Source organism: Bactrocera latifrons, unplaced genomic scaffold, assembly GCF_001853355.1.
Source record: "Bactrocera latifrons isolate USDA-ARS-PBARC rearing strain unplaced genomic scaffold, ASM185335v1 scaffold_116, whole genome shotgun sequence".
NCBI lineage: Eukaryota > Metazoa > Arthropoda > Insecta > Diptera > Tephritidae > Bactrocera > Bactrocera latifrons.
Window position 1 is genome coordinate 699,683 of NW_017534586.1, and position 25,937 is coordinate 725,619.

Genomic DNA, 25,937 nt, shown 5'->3' on the forward strand with positions numbered 1-25,937 from the left:
GACGATTAGCTAACAGTGTTTCATGTGAAAATATGTATCGATTTCCCATGAGTTATTTATTTCCTATCAAAGAAAAAAAACATGATATGCCTATAAATTATTACCGGATAGTTGATCCAGATAATACCATTGACGAATTTATACCTCCGAAAGATAGCACCACTGTTCGAAGATAAGTAGAGTACGAAATCATAAATAACATGATAATGATAGTTTTAGAAAAAAAAGTGCTAAAGTTTAGGAATGCAGAATACATACTAGGTCAAGTTGGTTTGATACTGACAGCAGCTAATCCAATAGTAAGACCTTGTTCATAATTTTGAAACACAGAATTTTTTCAAACTTTTCTTTTCTCATATAAAAAATTAAATATTTTATTAGAAATATTCGAAATATTTGTTAAAGTCAGTTTTCGGCATTACTGTGATTGTGTAGCAATATTGATTGAAAACTTGTCAAAAAACTCACGACAAACCATTGCATTATGGGATGGTACGTTATCGTGGTGAAAAATGCATAGATGCGATACTTATCGCCCGTAAAAATACATTTCGTGTAATTCTGGTAGTCGGGAAACATTGTTTCCCAGAAGTTAACGCGACGCTGTTTTTCGGAACAAATTGAGTGATTTTGGAAACAATCGTGCCTTCACTTAAGCCGAAATGATCTTTCGTAATGGTTTTCAATAATCCCTCAGATATTCCAAGGATGCCAGTAAGATATCTGATCCCGTCCATGTTATGGTTCATCGTCAAGTCGTTCTCGAACTCCTTTGAATAATTTGTACCAATCAAAAACATATTTTCGCGGCATACAATTATCACCGAAGGCTTCGCTCAACTAATGGCATACATATGTATAGTTATTTAAACAAAAATAATATAGTATATGCGTATATATTTCTAAACATATGTAATATCAATAACATAAAAGTTGATCAACAATTTTGAAATCAATTCTAGTTTTATATATAGTATATATGTATATGTATAGTATATAATATTACAACTACAAGCAAGTGATTTCAATTTTCTTAACATCGGCACAGATGTGGATATGTATGCACATATAGATACATATATATAAAGTACATATGACAAATATCACAAAAGGTTGCATTCGCTTTTAAATTTATATAGAGATTCAATTAATTCAACAATCATTAATTGAATAAGCTTAATATATATACCAAATTATTACTCAAACTTTTATATATTTTTTATATATGTATATATATACTTGCACGCTATTACATCAAGCCATAAAGTTAAATAATACAGAACATTTATTAAATAAACATACTGAAATATATTTTGAGGAGCTATAATTGAAAAGACCGTTTGATACTTTTGATTTTTATGATATCTATGCCTAAAACACCGTTATATCGCCAGCGTTTAGAGGCTTATTATATATTTACAGATGTATTTGATCTCCGCTATATTCTATTCGAGTGCAATAGTTTTATATAAGGTTCAGTTTGGTCTAATAGTAATCAGATTATTAATAGAAATATTACTATTATTGTTATTATTAATATGGAAAACAATTTTAGTTCTAGAAATTTAGCTATGAAGCATATCATACTTGCATTATTAAAAATTAGCTAACAACTTTTATTTCAATATTTACAAATGCATAAATAAGAGCAGCTGCCTCTCTAATGCGCCTTCTAACAAACACTTTTCGCTCTACACATACACCTCTTTCGTGCCTTTCGCCGGCTCGGGCGTGCGCTTCGCCAAAGTAGAGGGCGCCGATGCGCCGCTGGCACCCATACTCTCTGTTCTACCCTCTATAGAAGTGTCACGAGGTGCCGTTGTCGGTCCATCCGTTACACTACTGCCGACGGGTTGTCCAGTCGAACGCACCGATGCATTTCGCTCTAGTATGTATGAATCTTGCAGATCTAGATTCAAGTTGGCATTAAAACTATTGTTGCGTGAAATATTGTCACCGCCGTTCAGTGGCTTTATAGTGAGTATGGCTTTGTTTGTGGTGGCGACCAAACCACCACCGCCATTACCACCATGGAGATTATGTGGCACATCCATATTTTCATTGCCGCTAAAGTCGTTGATGGAGCGCATCGATGGCGAGCGTTGTATGGAGAGTGAGACGGGAATTGTTGTGATGAGATCGTTGGCATCGAAACCACTAGCGGTGGTGGTGATGGTCGGCATTTGTGTGGCACCGATGGGTACGATATTTAAAGTGCCGGCGGGCAATGAGTCTGTAGCGCTGGTACTCATTGTGAAGGGGAAAGAGAGTGTGGTGATATTTGTTGTAACGGGTGCTGTGGCTGAATAAAGAAACAGAAAATATCGTTTCAATTGCATTATAGAGAGAAAAAGGAGTTATAAAATCCAAATAACAATTTGCTGTTACTCACGCGAGACCACACCAAAGTTCATGTCCTTCAAATTGGCTGGTAGCACAGCTTGCGCCAATGCCGTTGTTGTCGGATGTCCTGGAATCAAAGTATTATTGGAAGATGAGCTATCCATTTCTTTAATCGGCGATAATAGAAGTGTGCCCAAAACAGGTCCATCCTGATTGTTGGTGCTCGTGTAGGGATACATGGAGGTTTGAGTGCTCAACTGTGGTGTCATAATGACGGTGTTCGTGCCTATGGGTGCATTCAAATTTTGAATTGGTGCTGCAACAAAATGAGTCAAATCAATACCAAAAAAAAAAAACACTTACCATCCAAATCTTTTTCGCCCAACTCTTTGGAAGCGTCAGGCGTGGGTATGCGTGGTCGTGTCTTGGGTACATTGACATTGAGACCATTCAGCTTTGAGTCTGTTTAGTGTTGGTATATTCGTTTATGTGTGTTTATGAGTGTATGTTATTATCGGAGAAAAAGTGTAGATTAAAAATTAGAAAGTTATGTAAAAGCTTCTCGATACAAACTTAAGAAATAAAAGAGGAAAACAGTTAGACAAAATAATTTCCAAAGCACTTAATGGTTAGCTTGAATTTATGTATACTAGATATGCTATATACTCCTTTCAGCCTATTAATGATGAAAATGGGGTTTTTAATATGCTTGGTATGGTTTGTGTCTTGGCTGCCCCTTAATGTAGGCAACATAGTAGTTATGCAAGAGTAGTACTTGAAAATATTTGATCAAATTTTCAGGGTATCATTGAATATTTATTAAGAGACACAAAGTTTATCAATAGGAAAGGAGGGTGAGAATTAGATAACCCGACCGAATCACTGAGAATATAAAGTTTCTTCGGGAGCACATTATTACACAAATATTCTGAATATCTTCATAAACTCTTAATGGAATTTACGAGTAATAAGCAATATTTATCATATTTACTTTATAATCTCCTAACTTACTCTGTTTAATCAACTGTTTCTGGGCGCGTTGCGATTTACGGTTCACGAACTTGCCGTAAAAACTCGGCTTCGATTGTATTTGCGCTGCTTGTCCCTGTTGTTGTTGTTGTGCTTGTTGCTGTTGCTGTAGTATGTTAACCGGTATGCCGGACTCAGGGCTGGAGTAGACCGAATTGAGACGATTCCGATTAAAGGCCATGCCACTCGATGAATAAGCTGTCGACTGGCTACGTATGGAGCCCATACGTGAGAGTTGCCGTACGAGCCAATTATTATTTTTACGTCGCTCCACCATTGGTGTGTCAACGCTCTCCTGCAAAAAAGAAATTATTGTTATTAAATTTGAAATGAAACACTGGTGTTTTACATACATAATCAGCGTAGACATCATCGACGAGTCCACGTTTGCCACCACCTGGCACTATATTGGCGTACATGGCATCCTCTTTCTTCACTTTATATTTTTCCGCCGAACCTTTGGGCTCCTCACGTCGATAATGCTCAGAGGCGACGGTATATGGCAACTCTTTGGGCACCACACATTCCCAATACTGATCGCGCAGCAATTCGGGATGCTCCTCGTGCATCTCATCGACGATCAAGTAGGCGGCCTAGAAATGGTAAGGGTTGTAATGACCATTATTTACTTATTTTGAGAGAAGTGTTTCGTGGTATTTTGAAAATATTGAAAAATTTAAATGTCTTTATATATACATATATAATAATGGAAAAATCTCTAAAAGGGAATTTATTTTATATTTTATATTTACGTAAACCATCTGATCAAATTTGATCCGGACTGACATAAAAAAACTACATTTTCAAGTATTTTAACACAAATAGTTTCAATTCTCGCCTTCGTAATAGGCTCCTGATCCAATACAAGCGTGCCAACTATTAACACAAATTTCCCAATCYTTGTCATAAGTCTCGACTAGGTTGGCGTTCATCACTACGATGAATTCGTTTTACCGGTTTCGGTTCATATTTGGAGGGCTATTCACTAGGTTGTTGAACAGTTTGGACGCCCTATTCATAAACTCACGTCTTGAAACCAGTATTGATGAATTTGATAAGTGTGGGACCTTATTTGATATCTCTTATGCGACCTCTACTCCATACATTTTTTAGAAACGATTAAGATCGCTGGGTGTGAGTCTAGAATTGACAAACTTCATACACAAAAATGTTCAGTTGATTCATAAGAGATACTGATATTCACTGATGTCAGCACCACGATTTTCAAGTACTACTAGTATGAGCAAAATGTAGTAAGACTTTGTTCATAATTTTAAAATTATTATTTTACTCTTTTAAATCTATGTAGTCCCCCTTAAAGTAATTCTACTGGCTCTACTACACATGTACCGACGTTTTTTCCGATCCTCGAAACAGCTGTTAAATTCAATTTCCAGAATAGACTTCAATGCTCGTGATAAATCACGCTTACTGTCTTCAATTTACTCAAAACAGTTTCCCCGGAGCGGTCGTTTCAATTTGCTGAATAGTCAGAAGTCAAACGGAGTTAAATAAAAGGATATGGTGGTTGCGGCGCGACATTGGTTGAAAATTTGGGGAATAACCGACGAAGAGTCAATGCAGTATCCGACATTGTGTTATCATGGTGCTAAAACCAAGAGTGTTTTTTCGAATAACTTCGCGAAAACGACGCATAAGACTCAAATAGTATTTCTCGTTGACAGCTAGAGGTAGCAAACGTTGCCTACATTTGGGAGCGCAGACAATAAATGGTCGGAGAAATAATAATTATTAAAAAATCTAGAGGCTTTTTTGTCCTCAGCTTAAACTAGCTATTGTGCCACTTACCTAGAGCTTACTGTACTTTCCCATGAACAGCTTGCCGTATAAAGTAGCAAACAGTTTCGAGCCAAAAACGTGCACTTACTAATAAGGGCATCAAATATAGTAACAAAACACAAGCGGCCAATTAGAAAAAAAGTGCAAATGCAAATGAAATTTTAAGTAAAAGTGAAAACAAGCACTCAATTAAATTATTTCATTTTATTTCCTTTTGGCGCTACATAATTTATGCAATACGTGGAAGTTTACATACACACCTACCAAATATATGGATACTGGTGTTTAAACTGCTTATTGAAGTGTGGTTAACAACTTCAGTTCCGCAACGCGTGCGCATTAACCCATATGTTATGCTTTTACCCCACTTATTATGTAACAATACTCGTCCAGCACTCAAAACTGCTGACAAGCACACAGGCAGCACGAGTGAGAGTGTGCCACTCAGTGGCCGGGCAGCAAACCACCAACGCGTATCAAACACTTGCGTTTAAGTTGCCGACAGTTGGGCGGCGTATTTGACAAAACCGAGCAATAAGCAAATCTTACGCCTTTCGAAAGTAAATTATATTACTCGCCACAAACGTTATAAGTTGTCAGCAAGCCTTCAAAAGCAATTTCAAGTATGTCACATATCATAATTTAACACAATTATTCCTGTGTAAGAATTTTGTGTGCAAATCAATGACTTTTACCCCACTGTGCCTAAGAATATGAATGGTAACTATATAACAATAAATGTATAAAATATTGCTTCACGTACAACGCTTGTATGCATGTTGTATACCTTTTTATTGCTTGTCAGCTCCGATGAATTATTTTGTTATATTTTTTGTTTTAGTTGCAATGTCGTGAAATTGTCACGTTTCATTGCAAAAATTGCGATTTTATTCGCTGTTCTACTTGCTGCACCGAAATTGGGTTAAACGAGTAAAATTTTAAAACAACAAAAAATCAGATTTTAAATTTAAATATTTTACGATTTTCAATAAATGTCTATACCACATGATCAAATTTGAACCGGACTGGTCCAAATTGGTTGGGTCTCAAGGTTCCCTACTTAAGAAAAAAAAAATAAAAACATAGAAGCTTATCATTCAAAAGAACATTCTATTTAGTTTTGTGAAGATTATCTCTTTCAAATGTTGGCTCTGATGGTTTATCTGTTGAGTTAAATTTTCGATGGCTCGATCGAGCATTTCGATTAGTAAATGACACTCGTAATATTTTACTCCAAGGCCTGAATCGAAGCGAGATTGTCCACATAGACTTTAGATTTTACATATTCCCACAGGAAAGGTCTAAAGTGTGCCAAAATCGAACAAATATAATGTGTGTGGGCGTGACAGAATCCAAGTAAAGGTATTTAGTAGATGTCAAGTTTCTGTTACAAGATGACATAGGCTCGAAGTCTAGCCATAGCACTGCTATGGCACTTTTTCGTGTTCACTGAAAAATTCTCAAAGTCTGGATGCTTACGAAGAGACTGGAACCAACTGCAGGTTTAAATATGAACTCAACTGCTCAAATTTAAAAAAAAAACTCCCAAAATTTACAATCTTATATTAGAACTAGAAACGACTTAATAAATGTCGTAGAGCTATGTGCTGAAGCAAGAAACCATTACAATAAATGTTTTGGAATTATCGAGTAGTTCGAATAAGAAAAGTTAAGGTTATTCTAAAATTAGCTTTATGCGCACTCCTAAAGCTTTATGGGTCAATATAAAATTGCAAATTACTAACGAGAGAGCTTTCCATAGACCTTTGAACAATATAAAATCGAAGACTTCGGTTTACTCAGGGAAACTTCCCCAAAAGATGATTAAAATTGGATTTCATTTTTGACAACATCGCGATTAAAAAGACAATGATTTCTCGTTTATCCTCCGAGAGATAAGAGGAGCCATGCGTAAAAGTTCAGTGAATTGAGGAGAGTTCTCTTCAATTCTTTTACATATGGTTCAAGCAGCTCACGAGAACCGAGTATCCTCTGGGTAGCCAAAAAAAAAAATCAGCAGTTTGAAGACGAGCTAAAATGACAAAGCTAACTATCCCTCTCCAGGGTTGTGCGCTGGGTCTGGGACCCGCCACGTAAAAAACACTACCGAGGACGACAGCTGCAAACGTGTTAGGGATGTCGATTTAATGGCATGCACCTGAAATGTTCGGTGGCTACTCTGGCTAGGTCATGTCGTACGTATAGATAAAAAAACACTTCAGCTCTGAAAGTATTCGACGCAGTACCCGCCAGGGGAAGCAGAGGAAGAGGAAGACCGGAAGACCTCCACGCCGTTGGAGAAATCAGGTGGAAAAGGACCTGGCTGCACTTTATAACTCTAATTGCCGTCAAATTGCGAAATGAAGAAACGACTGACGCGCTGTTGTTAACTCGATTATAAACGCATAAGCGGTGTCTATGCCAGTAAAAAAGAAGAATAATAAACTGGACGTATTTATCTATGATCTGATAATATTAATTTCACACCGAAGGACAACGCTAAATGAATAATTAATACGGTATCGACAGATTTGAAATTAAGTAAGGGAAAATAACAGAACCGCTAAAAAGGATAATGCAAAAGCTGAAATCAGATATGACTTCGGAGTATTAAATTGACCACAGCACATCAGCTGATCCGATTAAGTAATACTGTTGACAACTGCTAATTATGTGTTCAACCAATCCAGGGTATGCAACTCAACTCAGGTAATGAAATCAAGACTTACTATACCATATATAATATACGAGTATATATATGAATACATATATTTATATGGATAGAGCCAGATATACATATATACAGAGATATATAAAGTTTATGCAAACATCAGAATAATTTCTCTCTTTTTATTCTACAAGGGAAACCAGTTTGCGTTGACCGGCCACAAACTCCAAGCCCACGAGTAACACGAATAAATGGAAGGCATTGTCCAGCGATCTTACTTAAACTGCCGTGAGCACGCTCTGTGGATCTGGTACTTCGCTGTGTCTCTTTGCGGAGTGACTTTGTACGTAGAATAATACATGTGTATGTAGGTATGTATATCTGCATAAATTTGCTGTTATCGCAGGTATTGATGTGCGCATGCGCTTTTGCCGTCATACCAATTTTTGCAAATCTTTTCTTGCAAGCTTACATAAGCACAAAATTGTACTTTGGACACAAGTACTTTTTTTTATCGAACAGACATCTGTACACGTATATACTATGTATATTACATATACTCGTACATAAATAATTTCTCTTACAATGGTGTGGTTCAGAAACCACTTCAACGCGGAACGTGCCGAAGGTTTTGGCATACTCCATGGGCAAAAGTTGTTGTAATATATGTGCGTATATTCTGTTGGTGTTGTTATTGTTATTGTATTTTTTTTGCACGTGCGCATTAACTACATTTTAAGAAAAAATAAAGAATAAGTGTATTTTCGTATGGACGCATTTATGCTCTGTTCGCCAGCGAAGGCCGGAGAAAAATAGCTTTGATAAAAATAGATGGCGTACGAGTGCGACTATATTCTTCTCTACACTGATATATGAAATGATTGCTATGTGGATATGCGCACTTGTACGCGATAAATATGTATATTTATGCGAAAAATGTCATAACTCAAAAATTTCGGTTAAGGTATATTTCTGGTACAAACTGATGTATTTCTTACTGAAATCTGATATCACATCGGATATCAACACTTCAAAATACCAGTTGCTTCTATAGAAGAAATATAGTCAAATGACTTGTTGGACCTGAAATTATTCCATGTTTGCATTATTTGTTCATTTTAATCGAAATTTCTGCGAATTAATAGCTTAGTGATAACAATTAATTGGCCAGCTTGACAAGGTTAATATTTAGTCGTGCGACGAACTTAGAAAAGGTTTTAGAAATTCCCACATCAATCACAAGTGAACACAGCACAAATTGGTGGATTCATTATAAGCGTAAAAATATTGCAATATATGTACATATGTATGTAAGAAATTGAAGCTGAGTATTATTTGTTATATATGTATGTATACATATTAAGTTAAATATTATACATATAAGCCTTCGAAGAATTACTGTTTCAGTCTTGGTATTTGCAACTGAAACACAACTTTCACCTCTTATATTAAAATAAGTAATCACATAGTACATCGTACTCACCTTTATGTGCCGGTCGATGAGCCAATTCAATTCAATATCATCATCATCTTCACCGAAGGGATTTATTAACACTTCAGCGACTTTTAGCCAGCCAACATAAAATACAAACTGTAAATAGAAGAGCAAAAAATGTATCAAAGAATCTGTCCTTGGACAAAAACATCGTTTAGCGGGGGTAAGAAATGACCTCAGAGAGTCAAGAGAATGTGAACTGGATGGCTAAATAAGTCAAGAAAACACGAAAACATTAATGGAGGGAAGAAATTAGTATTAGCAAATCGTCGAATATTTATTAGAGAAATTGCTGAAGAACTAAAATTATTGATTGGCTTGCGCCATATGATTTTAACCAATTACTTGGGTATGAGTCGGGTGCCTGATTCCGGATTGCCCAGCAATTTGTTGAAGCACTCTCAAGGCCATAGATGCCTTCTACGTGGACAGAGATCACATCAACTTAGTCGCGCCTAGCAGGCTCATGGAATTGTTTAGGATGCTGGACTGTGGACTATATGGGGGACTATATGTATGTGATATGGGGGAGAGCACAATAGATCGTAGGTCGCAATTTACTGTCTACCTATCACAATGACATTGCTCAGTAGATGTTGAACTCAGTCCGAAATAACACGTTAGGGTAATCTGCTCCGTTTTTTGAAAATTTTTTTTTTCAGAGAAATTTTTATTCTACAATAGCTTTTTTCATATATCATGAGGTATATCGTGGAGTGTAGAAACAAAATTTTTCAGAATTTTTCGATCACATCTGTCGGAGAAATGTCTAAGTGAATGGGTTGCATTTTTTCACTGGCGGACACGATTTCCCATTTTTAATTCATATGAAATACAAAAACCTAATTTATTCTTAAAATATACGTGAATGGTTATCGTCCCTACCAGAATGAAATATTTTCCTAAATTTGTTATTGTTACATACATACACTATTAAAAAAGAAATTCAGAAATTTTTATATGTATATACCAAAATGATCATGGTGACGAGTAGAGTTGAAATCCGGATGTCTGTCTGTCCGCCCGTCCGTCTGTCCGTCCGTCCGTGCAAGCTGTAACTTGAGTAAAAATTGAGATATCTTGGCTCCATAAGAAGGTTAAGTTCGAAGATGGGCAAAATCGGCCCACTGCCACGCCCACAAAATGGCGRAAACCGAAAACCTATAAAGTGTCATAACTAAACCATACATCAAGATATTAAAATGAAATTTGGCACAAAGCATCGCATTAGGGAGGGGCATATTTGGACGTAATTTTTTTTGGAAAAGTGGGCGTGGCCCCGCCCCCTACCAACTTTTTTGTACATATCTCGAAAACTACTATAGCTATGTCAACCATAGAGTCGTTTCCCTCAGGCATTTCCATATACAGTTCAAAAATGGAAGAAATCGAGTAATAATAACTACGCCCACCTCCCATACAAAGGTTATGTTGAAAATCACTAAAAGTGCGTTAACCGACTAACATAAAAAGTCAGAAACACTAAATTTTACCGAAGAAATGTCAGAAGGAAGCTGCATCCAGGTTTTTTTTTAAATTGAAAATGGGCGTGGCGTCGCCCATTTATGGACCAAAAACCATATCTCAGGAAGTACTCCACCGATTTGAATGAAATTCGGTATATAATATTTTCTTAACACCCTGATGACACGCACCAAATATGGGTAAAATCGGTTCAAAACCACGCTTGAAATCTCGATTATCACTTTATCATGCGAGAGTATAAAATGTTCGGTGACACCCGAACTTAGCCCTTCCTTACTTGTTTACTTATAACTTAGTCTCTCGAAAAAACTTGATTTGGTCAAATACTTCACAAAGTGTTGTATAATGTTATAGAGCGTCTCTAAAGAAATAAATATTTATATTTAAAATAAAAAATTAATATGTTAGTACAAAGTCAAAATTACAAAAATAATTTCGCATTTTGTTTTTGCACAAGTAAACAGTTATGATCCACCTACACCTTTTGCATAGTATTTTGTTTATAGGGGTGTGAGTGCTGGTGCACGTAGGTTGTTGATTTGTAGCTTAGCAGTCAAATGTCATTATTATGCCAAATATTTATTGAATTGTCTACCCTCTTACCCTCGTTTATATGACTATTCACTATTGTACGTGTGCATGGATTTCATTTATTTAATTACAAATGTTTTCATGTATCATATATGCACATAAAAAAAAATTAAAAATAAAAAGAAAACAAAAAACATATGTATGTACATGTACAAATTGGTTTGCTTTATTTCACCGCCAGTAAACTAAATACTCCAAAATACCTACACACTGTATAAGGGCAAAATCACTTAGCTGTGCGCTTCTCTAAACCGCAAGCCGTAATTTCACTCACATCATAATCTAGTTGTACATATATGTATGTATGTACTTAATATGTTTGTATATAAATATTATAACTGATATATAGTACTATATAAACCCATACGAATGCAACCAAAATGTAGCTTTGAAAGTTTAAATTTTTTTAACGACGCCGCGAGTATAAGGCAGCTGACGTATGATGAATTGTAAAAATCGAAATGCTTACAAAACGATTTTATTAGGTTATAAACGAATGAAAATTAACAAAAAACAACAAAAAAAAAACAATTGGCGTATTTAATATTAATGGAAATAAGGAAAATTCAGAAACATTCCAAGAAAATACTGACTATCAAACTTCAGTTATAGTGGGTGATCCAAGTAGAGGTGTCTTATTTAATTTATTTTTTGACAGATCATGTGCGAGTCGTGTCAGGCTGCCGTATTATTTTTATTCCTACCCAAGCGACATCGTTTTGCTCTACGGGCTCTTGAAAAGTTCCTAAATGATCAAGCGTTTTCGAGTAAAATTTTGTTCAGCGGTGAGGCCTATTTCTGGGTCAATGGGTATGTTAACAAGCTAAATTGCAGCATTTGGAACGAAGAGCAACCTGAAGCGATTCAAGAATTGCCATTTCATCTAGAAAAAAAAACGGTGTGCTTTGTGTGCCGGTGAAATCATCCGTCCATATTCCTTAAACAAAGATGCCGGTAAGAACATTATCGTAAGTGGCGACCGTTATCGTCCCATGATATTACCTACTATTTGATGGCTGATATTGAAGCTCGTGATCTCGGCTCTTGGTGAGCAGATAGTTTCACGTTTTGGCCGGACGATTGGCCAACAAGATTGTGTGATATCATATGTTAAAGTTTTTGCTGTGGGTATATGTAAAGTCTAAAGTCTATGCGAACAATCTCACTTCCATTCGGGCCTTGGAGCAAAACGTCTCTCGCCAGTTACCAGTCGAAATCCTCGAAAGAGTCATCAAAATTCGTCTCAAAAGGTAGTGGATGAAATTACAAATTTTCGACCAGATTACCCCTATAAATGTATACCCTATTATTCCCTAGTGCCACCTATTAACTGCCTTAAGGTCAAGAAGTACAAGGTTAGGCCATGATATGCGATTAATGAAACAAACTGTCAAACTTTTGTATAGTAGTTGTAGACAAAACTTTTCTCTTTGATCTCTTCTCTTAGAAGTTACGATTCGTGTCTGTCATCCACAAAATAACCTCACAACAGTCGCTTGTCGATAAACAATATAAGCCATTGATCAAAAGGGTCACAAAAATGAAGAGCAATAACTTAATCTAATATTTTTTATTTTTAATATTTCTTTAATTATTACTTATTTTTTGAACTAAAATAGTATCCAGTTCAAAGCTTCAAAAACAAATATCTCCCCACATTTTCATATATTTTTATGATTCTCACTCACCTGCAATACTGTGAAGAACGGGAAATACAAGTCTGGATCTTTGGCATCGGGCATGTTCGGCAGCATTTGTCGGCCGACCAGCGCTGCTATGAAATACGTGTACAACACCAGTGTCACAACCTGTGAGACGGCAATAAAAAACAAGCAATTACTTAATTAAACGGTAGTTGTTTGTATTCGAACTGTTTAATTGTTGGCAATTAACGCTACCCACCTGCGTATACACCAGCGGCACGCACACCGTATCATATCCGATCAGACCACCCAGACGTCGTCGTATATCGGACAATTCCATCAGTATGGTTTGTACAATGTGATCGGATGTGATCAGACCCTCCTTACGTGCGCGATTTATAATATTTGTCGCCCACACCAATGGCATCCAGTACTTGGACATGGGACTTTTGGCATTAAGTGCATCGAAAATTTTCGACTCAGACTCGTGCATGAGACCAGCATCCACGAGATGTTGTGTGGTGGGAAAGCGACGTTTTACGCGCAGTGAAATGCGCTGCAGCGTGATGACGTAGGCGAGCACCATATAACGCATTATGTTACGTCGCATCAGGCGACCCGTCTCATTCTTCTATTAACATTATAAATTATCTATGTAAGTACACTATATCGTTTCTTTTGAGTACTTACCGTTGCGCCGCCGGTGGCGTTTGGTATGGCGGCGCTAATAAATAGCGCCAAAGTGTCGGGCCACGGCAATAATCTATATTGCTCCCACCAACGTTGCACAACCTTATTTACATAGAAACCCAGCACGAAGGACATGGGTATGCTTTCGCCCTGTTGACCGAAATATATGCGGACTTTGGTAAAAATTCTGAAAAAAACGCAATTAAGGGCTCTATTAGAGAAGTCAGTGTGCACGTCTTACATTTGTAGAATCTAAAATATATTTTATCGGAAATCACGGGAATAAACTGACTAAATATATCACTATATATTTTAATATTTTAAGGATTTGTTTGGTTGATATTTTCAATTATTTTATATGAATTTTGACGACACTCTCTTTCATTGAAAATTTAACGACATAGCGATTGCATGCAATAAGATACCCTTCAAGACGTCTTACGTAAATATAGGGTAGTCGATAAAGTCGATTCATATTTTATCAATAATACAAAATTTTCGTATAAAAAAGATAGAATGAAACTCATGCCATAAAGTTTTAGTGAAGTTTACGGAGACGATGCTGTATCAGTTTGTGAAGTACAACAATGGTACGGTCGGTTCTGTTCTGGAAATTTCTGGCTCTGGTCGACCTATCGTTGAAAAATCGTTAAGGAACTTAACATTCATCATAAAATGGTTTTGAATCATTTAAAAAAGGCGGGCTACAAAACGAATCTCTATGTTTGGATACCACATGAATTGTCTGAGAAAAATTTAATGGACCGATTTAACATCTGTGATTCTTTGCTGAAACGAAATGAAATCGAATGGTAACAGGAGACGAAATATGGATCAAATAATGGTCGCAACAAATTGTCGCAAAGCCAGAATTCACACCTCGAAAGGTTATACTGAGTGTTTGGTGGTATTGGAGAGGAATCATCCACTATGAGCTGTTCCAGCTTGGTCGAACGATTGATTCTGCATTTTACTGTCAAGAACTGATGACGGCCAGAACTGAGCCACGGAAAGGGATTCGTCTTCCACCAAAACAACACTAGACCACACAGATTTGATGACTTGGCAAAAACAGGGAAGACTTGGATGGGTAGTTTTGATGCATCCTCCATATAGCCCTGACCTCTCAACATCTTACTACCATTGGTTTCGATCAATGCAGAACTCCCTTAATGTAGTAAAGTTGGCTTCAAGAGAGGCCTGTAAAAGTTTCTTGTCGCAGTTTTTCGTCGAGAAATCAGAAAAGTCTGCGCACACTGATGGAATAATGTCTCTAGTGGAAAAATGACAAAACTTGGTCGACCGAAATGGTACATATTTGGTTCATTAAAGTTCAATATAAATAAAAACAAAATAAGTTGAAGTTTGATTAGAAATACGAAAAAACTTTTTCGACTACAATAAATTTTGAAGTAATTAAAATATTTTCAAAAGTCTGTCATAAAACTATCAAGGTATGAAAGAGTGCATGTACTATCTGATCAAATATTATTCGAACTGGTTCTTCTAAACTGCACAGCAAACCGAATAAGCCGATAAAAACATTTTATCGCTTAATAGAAACTTTTCTTATATTCTTGTGTGCTTTAATCTCTTGCAATTCTTTGGTAGCTAGTTCTTTACGACGCGGAAAGTTTCTCTGGTGATACTCGTACCTACCATGGAAAGAAATTAAACAACTAGATTGCTTGAAATTTTGCGAGTCCAATGGAATCACGGCTATAGAACCATTGAAAATGGTATAGAAAGGTTTTGAAGATTCTATCTTTTCACGAACACAAGTGTTTTAGTGGCACAAATCATTCAGTGAGGGTTGTGCATAGAAAAATTGTCTCATGTGAGCCGTCCATCCTCCTGAGTCAATGGCTTCAGTAAAGAAGGAATATGATCTCAACTTCTCCTAGGGATCGATTAAACACAATTTGGTTAATTATTTGAGTATGAAAGTTGTCCTTACGAGTTTTCGAGTGAAAGGTTCTGTAGAAGATTTATGGTCCTTTGCCCATTGGCAACCTCGAATACCGCATTTGATGGAGCGATGAGCTGTACGAGATATGCGACGACATTGACTTACTGCAGCGAATTAAGAAACAGCGGCTCAGCTGGCTAGGTTATGTCGCCCGACTGGATGAAAATACTCCAGCTCTAAAAGCATTGACTCAGTACCCGACGGGGAAAGCAGAGGAGGAGGAAAGTCTTTACTCCGTAGGAGAAACCAAATGGAAAAAGACCTGGCTACACTTGGAATTCCCAATTGCTGCAAAACCGCCAAAACGGAGAACAACTGACGCGCTGTTGAAAACTCGGCTATAGCTGCATAAGTGGTGTCCACGTCAATAAAGAAGAAGATGGAACGGATCACTGTTAGACAAATATCAGTGGACCTGAAGATATTAAACACCCATCTAAAGCTTTAAAAATTGTATGGAAATAAGGAGCCGATTTTTAAGAGATTTGTATTAAAATATGTGAAAAAGTATTTCAGTCCAGGTAAAAATTGATCAGATGGTCACTTGCTTATTATATGCGCACTGGTACCGGATTATAACCTCGTTTTCATCATAAGCAATATTTTTGTTATTAGGAAACAAGAAGAGTACATATTAGAATGAAAAATCAAAACTTTGATTTACAACTTTAACTGCCTTCTTCTCTAAATGATAAAAAATTATAATTTACATAACCGTACATATATGTTAAACAATAATACATGAGTATATATGTATGTAAGTACATACAGGTAAAAAGCATATATGATTAATGTTTACTTACAATTGTTGTTGTTCATTTAATACGAATCTATAGACTAAATTAATTGTATAATAAAGGCATAAGTAAGCGATCAATTCACGCCACACCAATTTGTAAACGCTGCCACGCCATCTGAAAATAAAAGAGAAGAGTAAACATGTTTGATTAGAACACCGATTTACACTGCGTGAGTAGATGACTTTTTTATTCCTAAATAAATAAACAGAAAGTAATAAAAGTGCATTTATTATCAGGCGTTTAAACAAAACCGGTTTGGTTTAACAAAATCAAATCAAAACCGTAAAGTACTACTTACAAAGAATAAATTCTTCTGTACATATAAACAAGCTTATACCAGAATTATTTGTAGAAAAATAGCCCGAAGCGATAAACGAATTGCAGGAGGAGCTATGCACGATCAAGCGCCGCAGTCAAGGTGTGAGCGCCATGTTATTATCAGCCTGCTGATTATAACGTTATTAAATGCAGTTTTTTTCAATATTTTTTAATAACATACAAGTAAAAAAAATAAGCGTTATAACGGTGCAAAATTAATATCTTCTTAAATTTATTTTCGCCTTGCATAATTGTTGTTTTCACTTCACCGCATTGCTTGACATGCACTTGACTTTGTCCGTCTGTCGTTTGTTATTCTCAAACAGGTTCATCGCGCCATTTATGCGTCGGAAAATTATAATGCAAATATGTTTCATAATTGCCGTCGTAAATTATATGCAATGCACCAACTGTGCGCAGCGTTGCTTCTGCGCAAATGTTTTGACGAGTTAACGAGCAAGTAGGCCGGTTCGGAGAGTCACGCACAAGCGCATACACATGCATACATACATTATACAATATTATACTATATGCAATATAGTAATAAAATTAAAAAATAAATGTATTTAATTAAGGAAGAAGAATATTCAGGCATTTATTTGCTGTTTTGTAAGAAATCAAAAAATTTTAAATGCTTCTGATATTGCATAAATTTAAATACTTGTGCAACTTGCAAACATTATTGAAATTGCAAATATTATTATGCCTAACAATACATTTATTAACTCCTTTCTGCTTGACTTATGTAAATAGATAACGAGTAAACAACTCTGGTTAGCACATCAAAGTGCTTACATTCAGATCGGTAAATAAAAATAGTCAACATCGGCTTGATTGAACAAGCGCTGCTCAAAACTTCAACTGCAAGACTGGGAACTAGGAATTAAATTACGAGTAAGTTAAGTTTTTTTGGTCTATATGTAAATAAACAAGGTGCTTTCGAAAGTAAACAGGACTTTTTGAATCTAGCGCCATCTATATGTCGACTGTGCGTTGGAATCTGCTATCTTTATCGATTGTCCAGAGAGAATTTCATGACATTTCATAGATTGGATGTGAAGTTATTGCGTTTTAAGTGTCAGTATGTTTGTGTTATCGGTACGAAATTGAGCTTCGAACGAAGATCCAACTTTAAATTTTGTTTTAAAATTGGTAAAACTTTTACCTGAAACGTTTCAATTGATGAAGCAAGTGTATGGCGATGATTGTATATCTTGTAGCAGGGTGCACGAGTGGTTTCAATGTTTTCAGAGTGGTCATGAGGACAAAAATATTATAAAATGACGATCAAAATGTGGGCCAATCAAAATCCGTGGTCACCGGAAATTCCATTGAAAGTGAATTCATCACAAATCAGCCAAAATCATCATTGAAATTCAAGGAAATGGAATTGAACATCTCCAAAACATCGATTTATCGCATTTTGATCGAACATTTGGGCTTACGAAAGGTGTGTGAAGCAGAAGGGGACTATTTTGAATAAAATAAATTGATTTTGCCGAAAAAACCATTTTTTCTGTTTTTGTTTTAAGTCCTGTTTACTTTGGAACACACCTTGTAGTGCATGCATTCAACTCATCTATATGTAAAGAGTGATCCATTTAGGCGTTCTCTACTTTTTTAAGGAAAAAACATAGAATTTTGGAAATTTAATGGGGAATGTTTTTTATCATTCGAAAGAACATTCTTTGGCATTTATTTTTTGAATACTATCTCTTCAAACGTTGGCCGCGGCTACGCCTCAGATGGTGTTGCGATTTGTACGTTCGGTACGCCGATTATGTTGACCATAAGTTGAGAGAAATGGGCGAGTCACATTCTTCACACAACATGAATTTTCGTAATAATTTTGAACGATTTGTAAACGGTGCTTAGGCCTAAAGTCTTTCCATGACCCGACTCAGGTGTGAACTGTCAATAAAAGGCGATTGAAATTTTTTATATATTTTTTTACACTTGCAAGGCCGGAATCACTGCAGCAGTGAACTTTTTTTTTGTTTGATTCACCGTCCTTGGAGATTGCGTGATACTCAAAAAATTCTATTAATTCTCTTTTTTAATTTGCTTGTTGAGGCTAGTTAGTATCTAACTAGTACTTACCTTAGTATGTTCTTTAATCAAATATTATTATGAGAAAATCTGCCCACGAAAAGTTTTTATCATTCTATATTATAATATCAAGACTCTTAAATTGATCTTACTACAGAAAAAGAAACAGGTCATAAAGCTTTTATGTAGATATTAAAATGTTCTTAATAGCCGACGCTGAGTCCTAAGTAGCTTAAGTATGTACCTGTAACCACAAAATTATATCATAATAGTAGTTTTTCACACGGCACAACTCCTTTATCAACAATATTATAAATTTCACTAGCGTCAGATAATTAGTTCGAGAGTTAATCACATGTTCTGACGAAAAAGTGCCGATAAGATACTGAAAAATAATTTCATGAATGTTATCCGACCTCTGCCAAAAGCAAACCATGAACCAATGATCGCACAAAAAGGCATATGCTAATAGAAATGTAATTAAAATGTCCCAAACTATAATATTTTGGATGATCGCAAAACTAAGTTTAACATCCAAAGTTATCAAAAGACGTTCTTTCATAAAGTCGAAAGCTCGAAAGAAGGTGGCTACAGCGCTAGAACTCAATCGTGTCATGGTGTCCCTATGCAATGAAAACGATAGCAAAATCGGGTTGAATTGGTGAGGTCTTTGGAAATAATCCTTTAAGAGAAATTTAGTGTTGATTGGGAGGATATTTTTAGTATATTTACTACTTTATTACATTACAGTTCCTAAAAAGTTCTCTTAGATTGAAAAAGTTTAAACTTAATAAAATAAAAGCTCTGGAAAAATTTTTGGGAGTGTCTGCCAGTAAACATCTAATATCAAAATTCTTAGCATTATAAACATATGTATGTATACGCCTATACAAACATAGCAAATCAAGCAAATAACTTATGAAAAATCAATAATAAAACAACGACATCTCATAATAAACTGCTGAGTACATATAAGTAAATATGTACTTATTTATAAACGTATAAAGATGTATGTTTATATGTTTGATAATTCGTCACTTTGACACACTAGCTTATATATGTATTTATGAGTATGTATGTGCCATGTGTGTATTAAATGGCACTCGCTTTGTTGTTTTCTGCTTGACAGCCATTTCGGCTTCGTGACACGTGCTTTATCGCCAAATAAGAAATAAAGCCGCAAACTCTAATAAAAATTGTTCATAATTTTAATTCAGGGATTTTAAATTTGACGGTCAATAAATTGATTGATTTTGCTTTTTTTTCTCATTATTTACATATTTGAAAGCTTTTGCAAGTTTCATAAAATGTTTATTAACTAACCTATTTTTCAGGTAGTTTGTCATTCAAAAAGTTCACCAGCAACTAAGTGGCCTCGCAAGCAATTTTTGCACTTCCCATAGTTTATGTACTTAAATACTGATATTTCTGATATATATACATATGTATGTACATACATAGCTGTATGTTATTTCTTTGCTATGTCGATACAATATATTATATATCTGTCATATTTTCTATATATGAGCTTTAAGAAATATTTCTAAAAAAGCGCGATTTATTTTAACGGAAATCAATGAAGTTCTTCACCTATCTTCTATGCTACAGGCTATAGTAAAATCAGATGTAGGGTTTCCATAAAGAGATATTTTAAGATAGCAACAATATGCGATTTTTAAATCAAGGTCAGAGGATTGTAAGAATTTTAAAATGAAGTTGGTTCGGCATTGTTGGAAATTTTTCTCTCTATCCCGACGCACCGTAAGACTCGGTACGATAGATTGGATGAGAAAATTCTCTCAACGCTGCGACTCTTAGTTGGCAACGCCATAAATACACATAATCAGGTTTTAAGAGTATGTTTGTCTAACTTGTAGTTATTATGATTAAAAAAGTTATTATTAGTTATATTTATTACATATGTATGTAAATATATGTCTTTAAAACGAAATAATTATAAGTAATTTGCTTATTCATTTGCTAAATGCTTATTCATACACTAAAATGAGTCAATTAACAAGAATATGATACCTACACAAAGACTATGTACATAAAGGTAAATGTATAATTTTACGTAAGTTTTTCACTTTACACATATGTACATATATATATATATATATATATATACACCTTTAATTGTGACTTTGAGCTAGCTATATTCCATGGTTCTCAATTTCGATTTCATAATCTGATTATTTTCTCAGTCTGATTATTTGTTTGTTATTATACAATATTGAAGTTCTAATAAAGCAATAAGCAGCTTAATTGAAAAGAATAAAAAAAACATGTTTCATTGCAGAAAAAAAATAAAGTTTTAATGCAATTTACACTCGACTTTAAGCAAAAAAGTGTGAAAAAACTAATATAATGTATGCCATTATTTTTATGAACAACACTTTCTGAAATTTAGATTTTTTCTTAAATTGATTGCTTGGCAAATTGTGTTAGAAAAAATTTTCCATTCTCATCAATATCAATTAGTCAATGTAACTACATGGTTGCATGGCTTTGAAGTTTTATAAGTAAACAATTAAGATTCTTTCATGTGATTTCTTACAATACTCACTTTATATATAAACGATGTGAGTGTGTTGCAATTGAAACTATTTTCAACAAAAATTTTATAATAAATTTAAATTGCATAATATTATTTCTGGAACCCACATTTGAACACGTTCTCTTCGGTTTTTTATTATTATATTTTATTATAAAAATCATCAATATTAACATTTTATCCCTAATTGCAAAATTAGTTTTATGGAAAATAGTCCGTAAATATTAAAACACAAGAAAAAATTTTTGCTTCGGTTGCAGCGAAGCTATACCCATCATCGGTGCATTTATTATAGCATAAAAGAGTATAAAAGGATTCTTATCATGAACCATATGTTATCGGAACGTAGTGTTGCCTTATAAAAGATTATATTTCTAATTTTGGGAAGATAATTTCTTAAATAAAACTTCGAACTCACGATGAACGCTATGAAAGTTAAACACCAAATCACTTAGTCACTGCAACCATCACGCAATTATACCTCCATATGGCCATTTGCTTACAACCTTTTTCTTTCTGCGAGTTCCAGGGAAATGAGAGCTTAAATAAATATAAATATAATATATATTTACATACATACATATACACTAGTACACACGACATACAAAAAATAACCATAATATGTTATTTGTACACAATTGCTTTTGTGAAATGTCAACAAAACCGAAAATAAATCACCCAGTTTCATTTGGCATAAGTCATAGTAGTTATGAAGTAATATATAGATACAAATAAATTTTAACAACCGCGCTTGCCCTAGATGATAACAAAATTTTGGTTTGGTTTTTTAGTAATTACTAATACTGCGAAGTAAGAAAATCTTAGCAATAGTCACAAAAGATACAGTTTGATAACTGTCTTTGTTATAAATACATGATAACCAATTAATGGGTCACCGGCTGCTCTATTAACATTATTTATAGTGGTTGATGCAATTTGTGTTGTAAAAGTTAAAACCTCATTACAATTAATCAATAGATTATTATAGATTTAACAATGGTTAATATAAATATTTTTTTATTGATAGTCTTCCTCTTTACCCGATGGCCTGTCTGTGGGAAATTATGAGCACAGTTCTCTATTTCAATCTCTCTTGATCATTGTGAATATATTATTGAAAGATATATATAGCTTCGTTTCTTTTAAACGAACGAGAATAAAAAGAAGTCATTTGGTGCTAAGTCAGAACTATGCGAAGGATAACTCATCAATTGTATCAGTCGATATGTGAGAGCTCGTATTATCGTGATGAAAGTGATCCATCTTCAGCGCTTGGTTTTCCTAATTTCTTGCAAAACGACTGACAAACAATTGATTGTATGCCACTCTGAATTTTCTTGTCTGTTTTGTACAGTCAAATGTTCAGGCAAGATTGAATGTATGCTAGTCCCATCAATGCACACAGTTGTCTCAATCTTATGATAGGTCACTTGACGATCTTGCAATATCAGTTTGCAATTGTTTCCTTAACAAGAACTTTTTTTGAACGACCTTCGAGAAACTCGTCTTGAGATGATCTACGACTGAATTCGCTTGAATTTACCGATAAATACTAGTCCTTGATGGATTGTAGTTTCACGTCAAAAATTTAATTAAGATGATGAGTTAATCCACGTCGAAAGTTGTAAAATACCATTCCGCGAAAATATTTGCGATTTAATTCCATCTCTTTGGTCGAAAAGAATATTTTAAGTTACTGTAAACAACAAAAATAGCGCTCGCTTGTCAAAAAATTCTATCAAAAATGTCAAACTTTACGATCCAGTTGTGAGTTTTCAGATTGCAGCACTAGTGTTGCCAAGTCCCGAAATATGAAAGGTAACTTACGTAAACGTTACCGGTCTCCGCTATGCCCGTTTTGTCGCCAATAAGACTAAATTTAGATGTTTGGCATTTAATTAAACCAATTTCTATTAATTTTCTCACGGGAACTAACGGAATGGTTCATAAAAAAAAACTCTCGTTTTATAACAAACACCTAAGTAAAATCGTTTTGGCAACATTATATTACCAATATTTAAACTAAGCATAATGGAAACCCTATTCAAAACGTTCTAAATTGTGTTCTGGCGCTCTAATAGCCATTCTCTCTATTAGCTCTAAGCGAGACACTTAAATATGTCGCTATTTATAACATTAACGTTCAACTTCACCAACCAACTTACCCTAACCCTACTTGTTAAATGTTTTAAACCAATACATATAAATAAAATATAAACATATCCGTATTACTCGTTATTGCAAATTTCCATACTCACTTCCACAGAATGCGCCAGAAGCAGCCAAAGCTACTGCCATTCGGCACTTCACCAGCATATGACACGGTCATATTTTAACCTAGGAAAATGATGAGGAATATTCTGGATGGATGTAGCTGCAGGCTGCAGTCAGGAACAAACGTAAGCGATAACAGAAAAAGCAGTCACTTGACACTGCCAACGATCGGCGCGATCAAGCAGTTGAACTGTCAGCGCAAGCGCAAAACTGCTGCAATAATACTGTCAACAACAACAGTGATGATCGCTCAATAACAATAACGAAGCGCGTCGTTTATTTTCATAGCTGTAAATGCTTTGCTAATAGCTGGCTTATATCAAGCATACTCGCATGGCGAGCGATCGTCACAAGCACCGTCACCATCAATGCCGAACAGGTGAATTGCACCCTTCACGTGACGCCCGCAGCCAATACATGCACACACGTCTACCATGCGCGATGCATTGCGGTCTCGTATTGAAAAACGAATTTTCTACGAATATCTCGTTCGCGCGTTGTATGCTCTACGGCCGATGGCTTACTGACGCCTCATTATCGAAATTCCGACACGTCTGCGATGCGAGTCGAGAGTTTCGGTTTGCTTTATTGTGTTTTATTTACTTCAATTTCTACAGTTTCACGTTGGCATTAATGTGCATCATACTTGTGTACAATGTACGTAATACGAAATGCTGTGTATGTAAGTATTTAGGTGCGCAGATGTAATGTGGTAAGCAAGTACTTATGTATATACATATGTATGTATATGTGATTCGATAAGGATGGCGTTTTACTGGATTTTTGTATTTATTTACACTCACGTCTCTGGATTTTTTAATATTTAATATTTAAAATTTTTAATTTTATTATTTTTCTGTTCAAAACTTTAACCGTTATCTAGTATTGCGGTGGTTTTCGGCATTAATTACATATTTTTTCACAACAATATTTATGTTAATTTCAAACACTCATGAGGACTTAAAATTATGAACTGCACTGCATTTATAAAATAATAGCAGCATTTTAATTAAATTTGTTTTATCGCCTTTTATGCCCACATTAGTACACATAAATGGTTGTTTGATCAAGTTTGCTTGGAAAATAATTTTTAATATTTTTGGCACTCTGCTTTTGCTTAGTTAAATTTTTTCTCTTAATTTTTAATACACCAAAATTTAATTATCATTGAAGAAATTTGAACCGAACTCATTTACTACTCTGCCCTTGGCTTTTTCATTACAGCTTAGTTTATAGATGTATGCATGTATGTACGCATAGCCGTAGTATAAACCGCGTTCTGTAATGAGAAAAGAAACCTTTGTGATTATAATTATTCATTTGCTTACATAAAAGAAATATTATAAAAATAGCTTTACATTCACTACACAAAATATAAACCGAAACGAGTTTGCCATTTTTCAAACACACAAAAGTTAAAGTAATGAAAATACTGAATATTGTAATAAATATTTAAATGGCATATATACCATGTGCATTGTGTATTGTTATATACAAAAACCATTTGACTTGTTAGTTGCTGTTTATAGAAAAATTTATAACTCGATAAATTTTCCTAGTAAAATCCAAGCTTCAATAATGAATTTGAGCAAGTTAAGACTAAAGTGGCGCCATAAATGCAGTTAAAAATATGTAAACACCTGTTTATTTGCAGCTAGTTTTTCTGAAATCATATTTCATACAATTTAACTAAAATTTTTTGATTGTTAATTTTTTCATATAGTATACAGTATTAATTATTTTTCGAATTGATGGCTTCAGTAATCGTTATATACAGTAAAAATTTTCATAAAACTGACTTTTTTAATTTTGTTTTTTTAACGTACATATATTTAATAATACACATAAGAAATTTCGTATCGTTCCGTTGAATATTTTCGAAGTTACACGTAAATTTGAAAGGGCGTTTCAGAGTGCTTGGAAGTGCATTTCAAACTTTGAACACATTTTTCTCAAGTTTTAAGGTCGGTGACCAACATTACTCGAAAATGAGACTTTTAAACATATTTTTTGATATTTAGTATAAAATTGTTTATCAACAAATATTTTTTTTAAGTCCGAAATTTTGGCCAATAATCTTATTTTCTAGAAACCGCCATTTTGTCAAAAAGTTCTATTTTGCTTATTCCTTTGATTTGTTTTACTAGAGTTAATATTAATTTTACGAAATTTGTTTGATTTTTTAATTTCAGAGTATTTACTTCAGAGATATAGTTTTTTTGGAGAGAA

General features: G+C 34.7%; 1 protein-coding gene across 9 annotated transcripts in view; it reads right to left on the reverse strand.

Annotated features, from left to right (window-relative positions):
• Window positions 1-1,024: 1,024 nt before the first annotated feature.
• Window positions 1,025-25,937, reverse strand: part of LOC108977213 — a 40,913-nt gene continuing 16,000 nt past the window's right edge. For 3 of the 9 annotated variants that reach the window (XM_018946816.1, XM_018946812.1, XM_018946823.1), the window contains exons 2-12: window positions 23,693-24,987; window positions 16,517-16,627; window positions 13,745-13,931; window positions 13,314-13,685; window positions 13,100-13,219; window positions 9,324-9,431; window positions 3,726-3,965; window positions 3,355-3,667; window positions 2,707-2,805; window positions 2,393-2,659; window positions 1,025-2,302 (exon numbers count right to left, since the gene is read on the reverse strand). In XM_018946816.1, coding sequence (XP_018802361.1) covers window positions 1,692-2,302; window positions 2,393-2,659; window positions 2,707-2,805; window positions 3,355-3,667; window positions 3,726-3,965; window positions 9,324-9,431; window positions 13,100-13,219; window positions 13,314-13,685; window positions 13,745-13,931; window positions 16,517-16,627; window positions 23,693-23,763 — 2,499 coding nt within the window. In that variant the 5' untranslated portion in view covers window positions 23,764-24,987 and the 3' untranslated portion in view covers window positions 1,025-1,691. Of the gene's footprint in view, window positions 2,303-2,392; window positions 2,660-2,706; window positions 2,806-3,354; window positions 3,668-3,725; window positions 3,966-9,323; window positions 9,432-13,099; window positions 13,220-13,313; window positions 13,686-13,744; window positions 13,932-16,516; window positions 16,628-23,692; window positions 24,988-25,909; window positions 25,928-25,937 lie in introns of those variants that run through there. The other 6 variants (XM_018946828.1, XM_018946853.1, XM_018946837.1 and 3 more) reach the window with 6 other exon arrangements.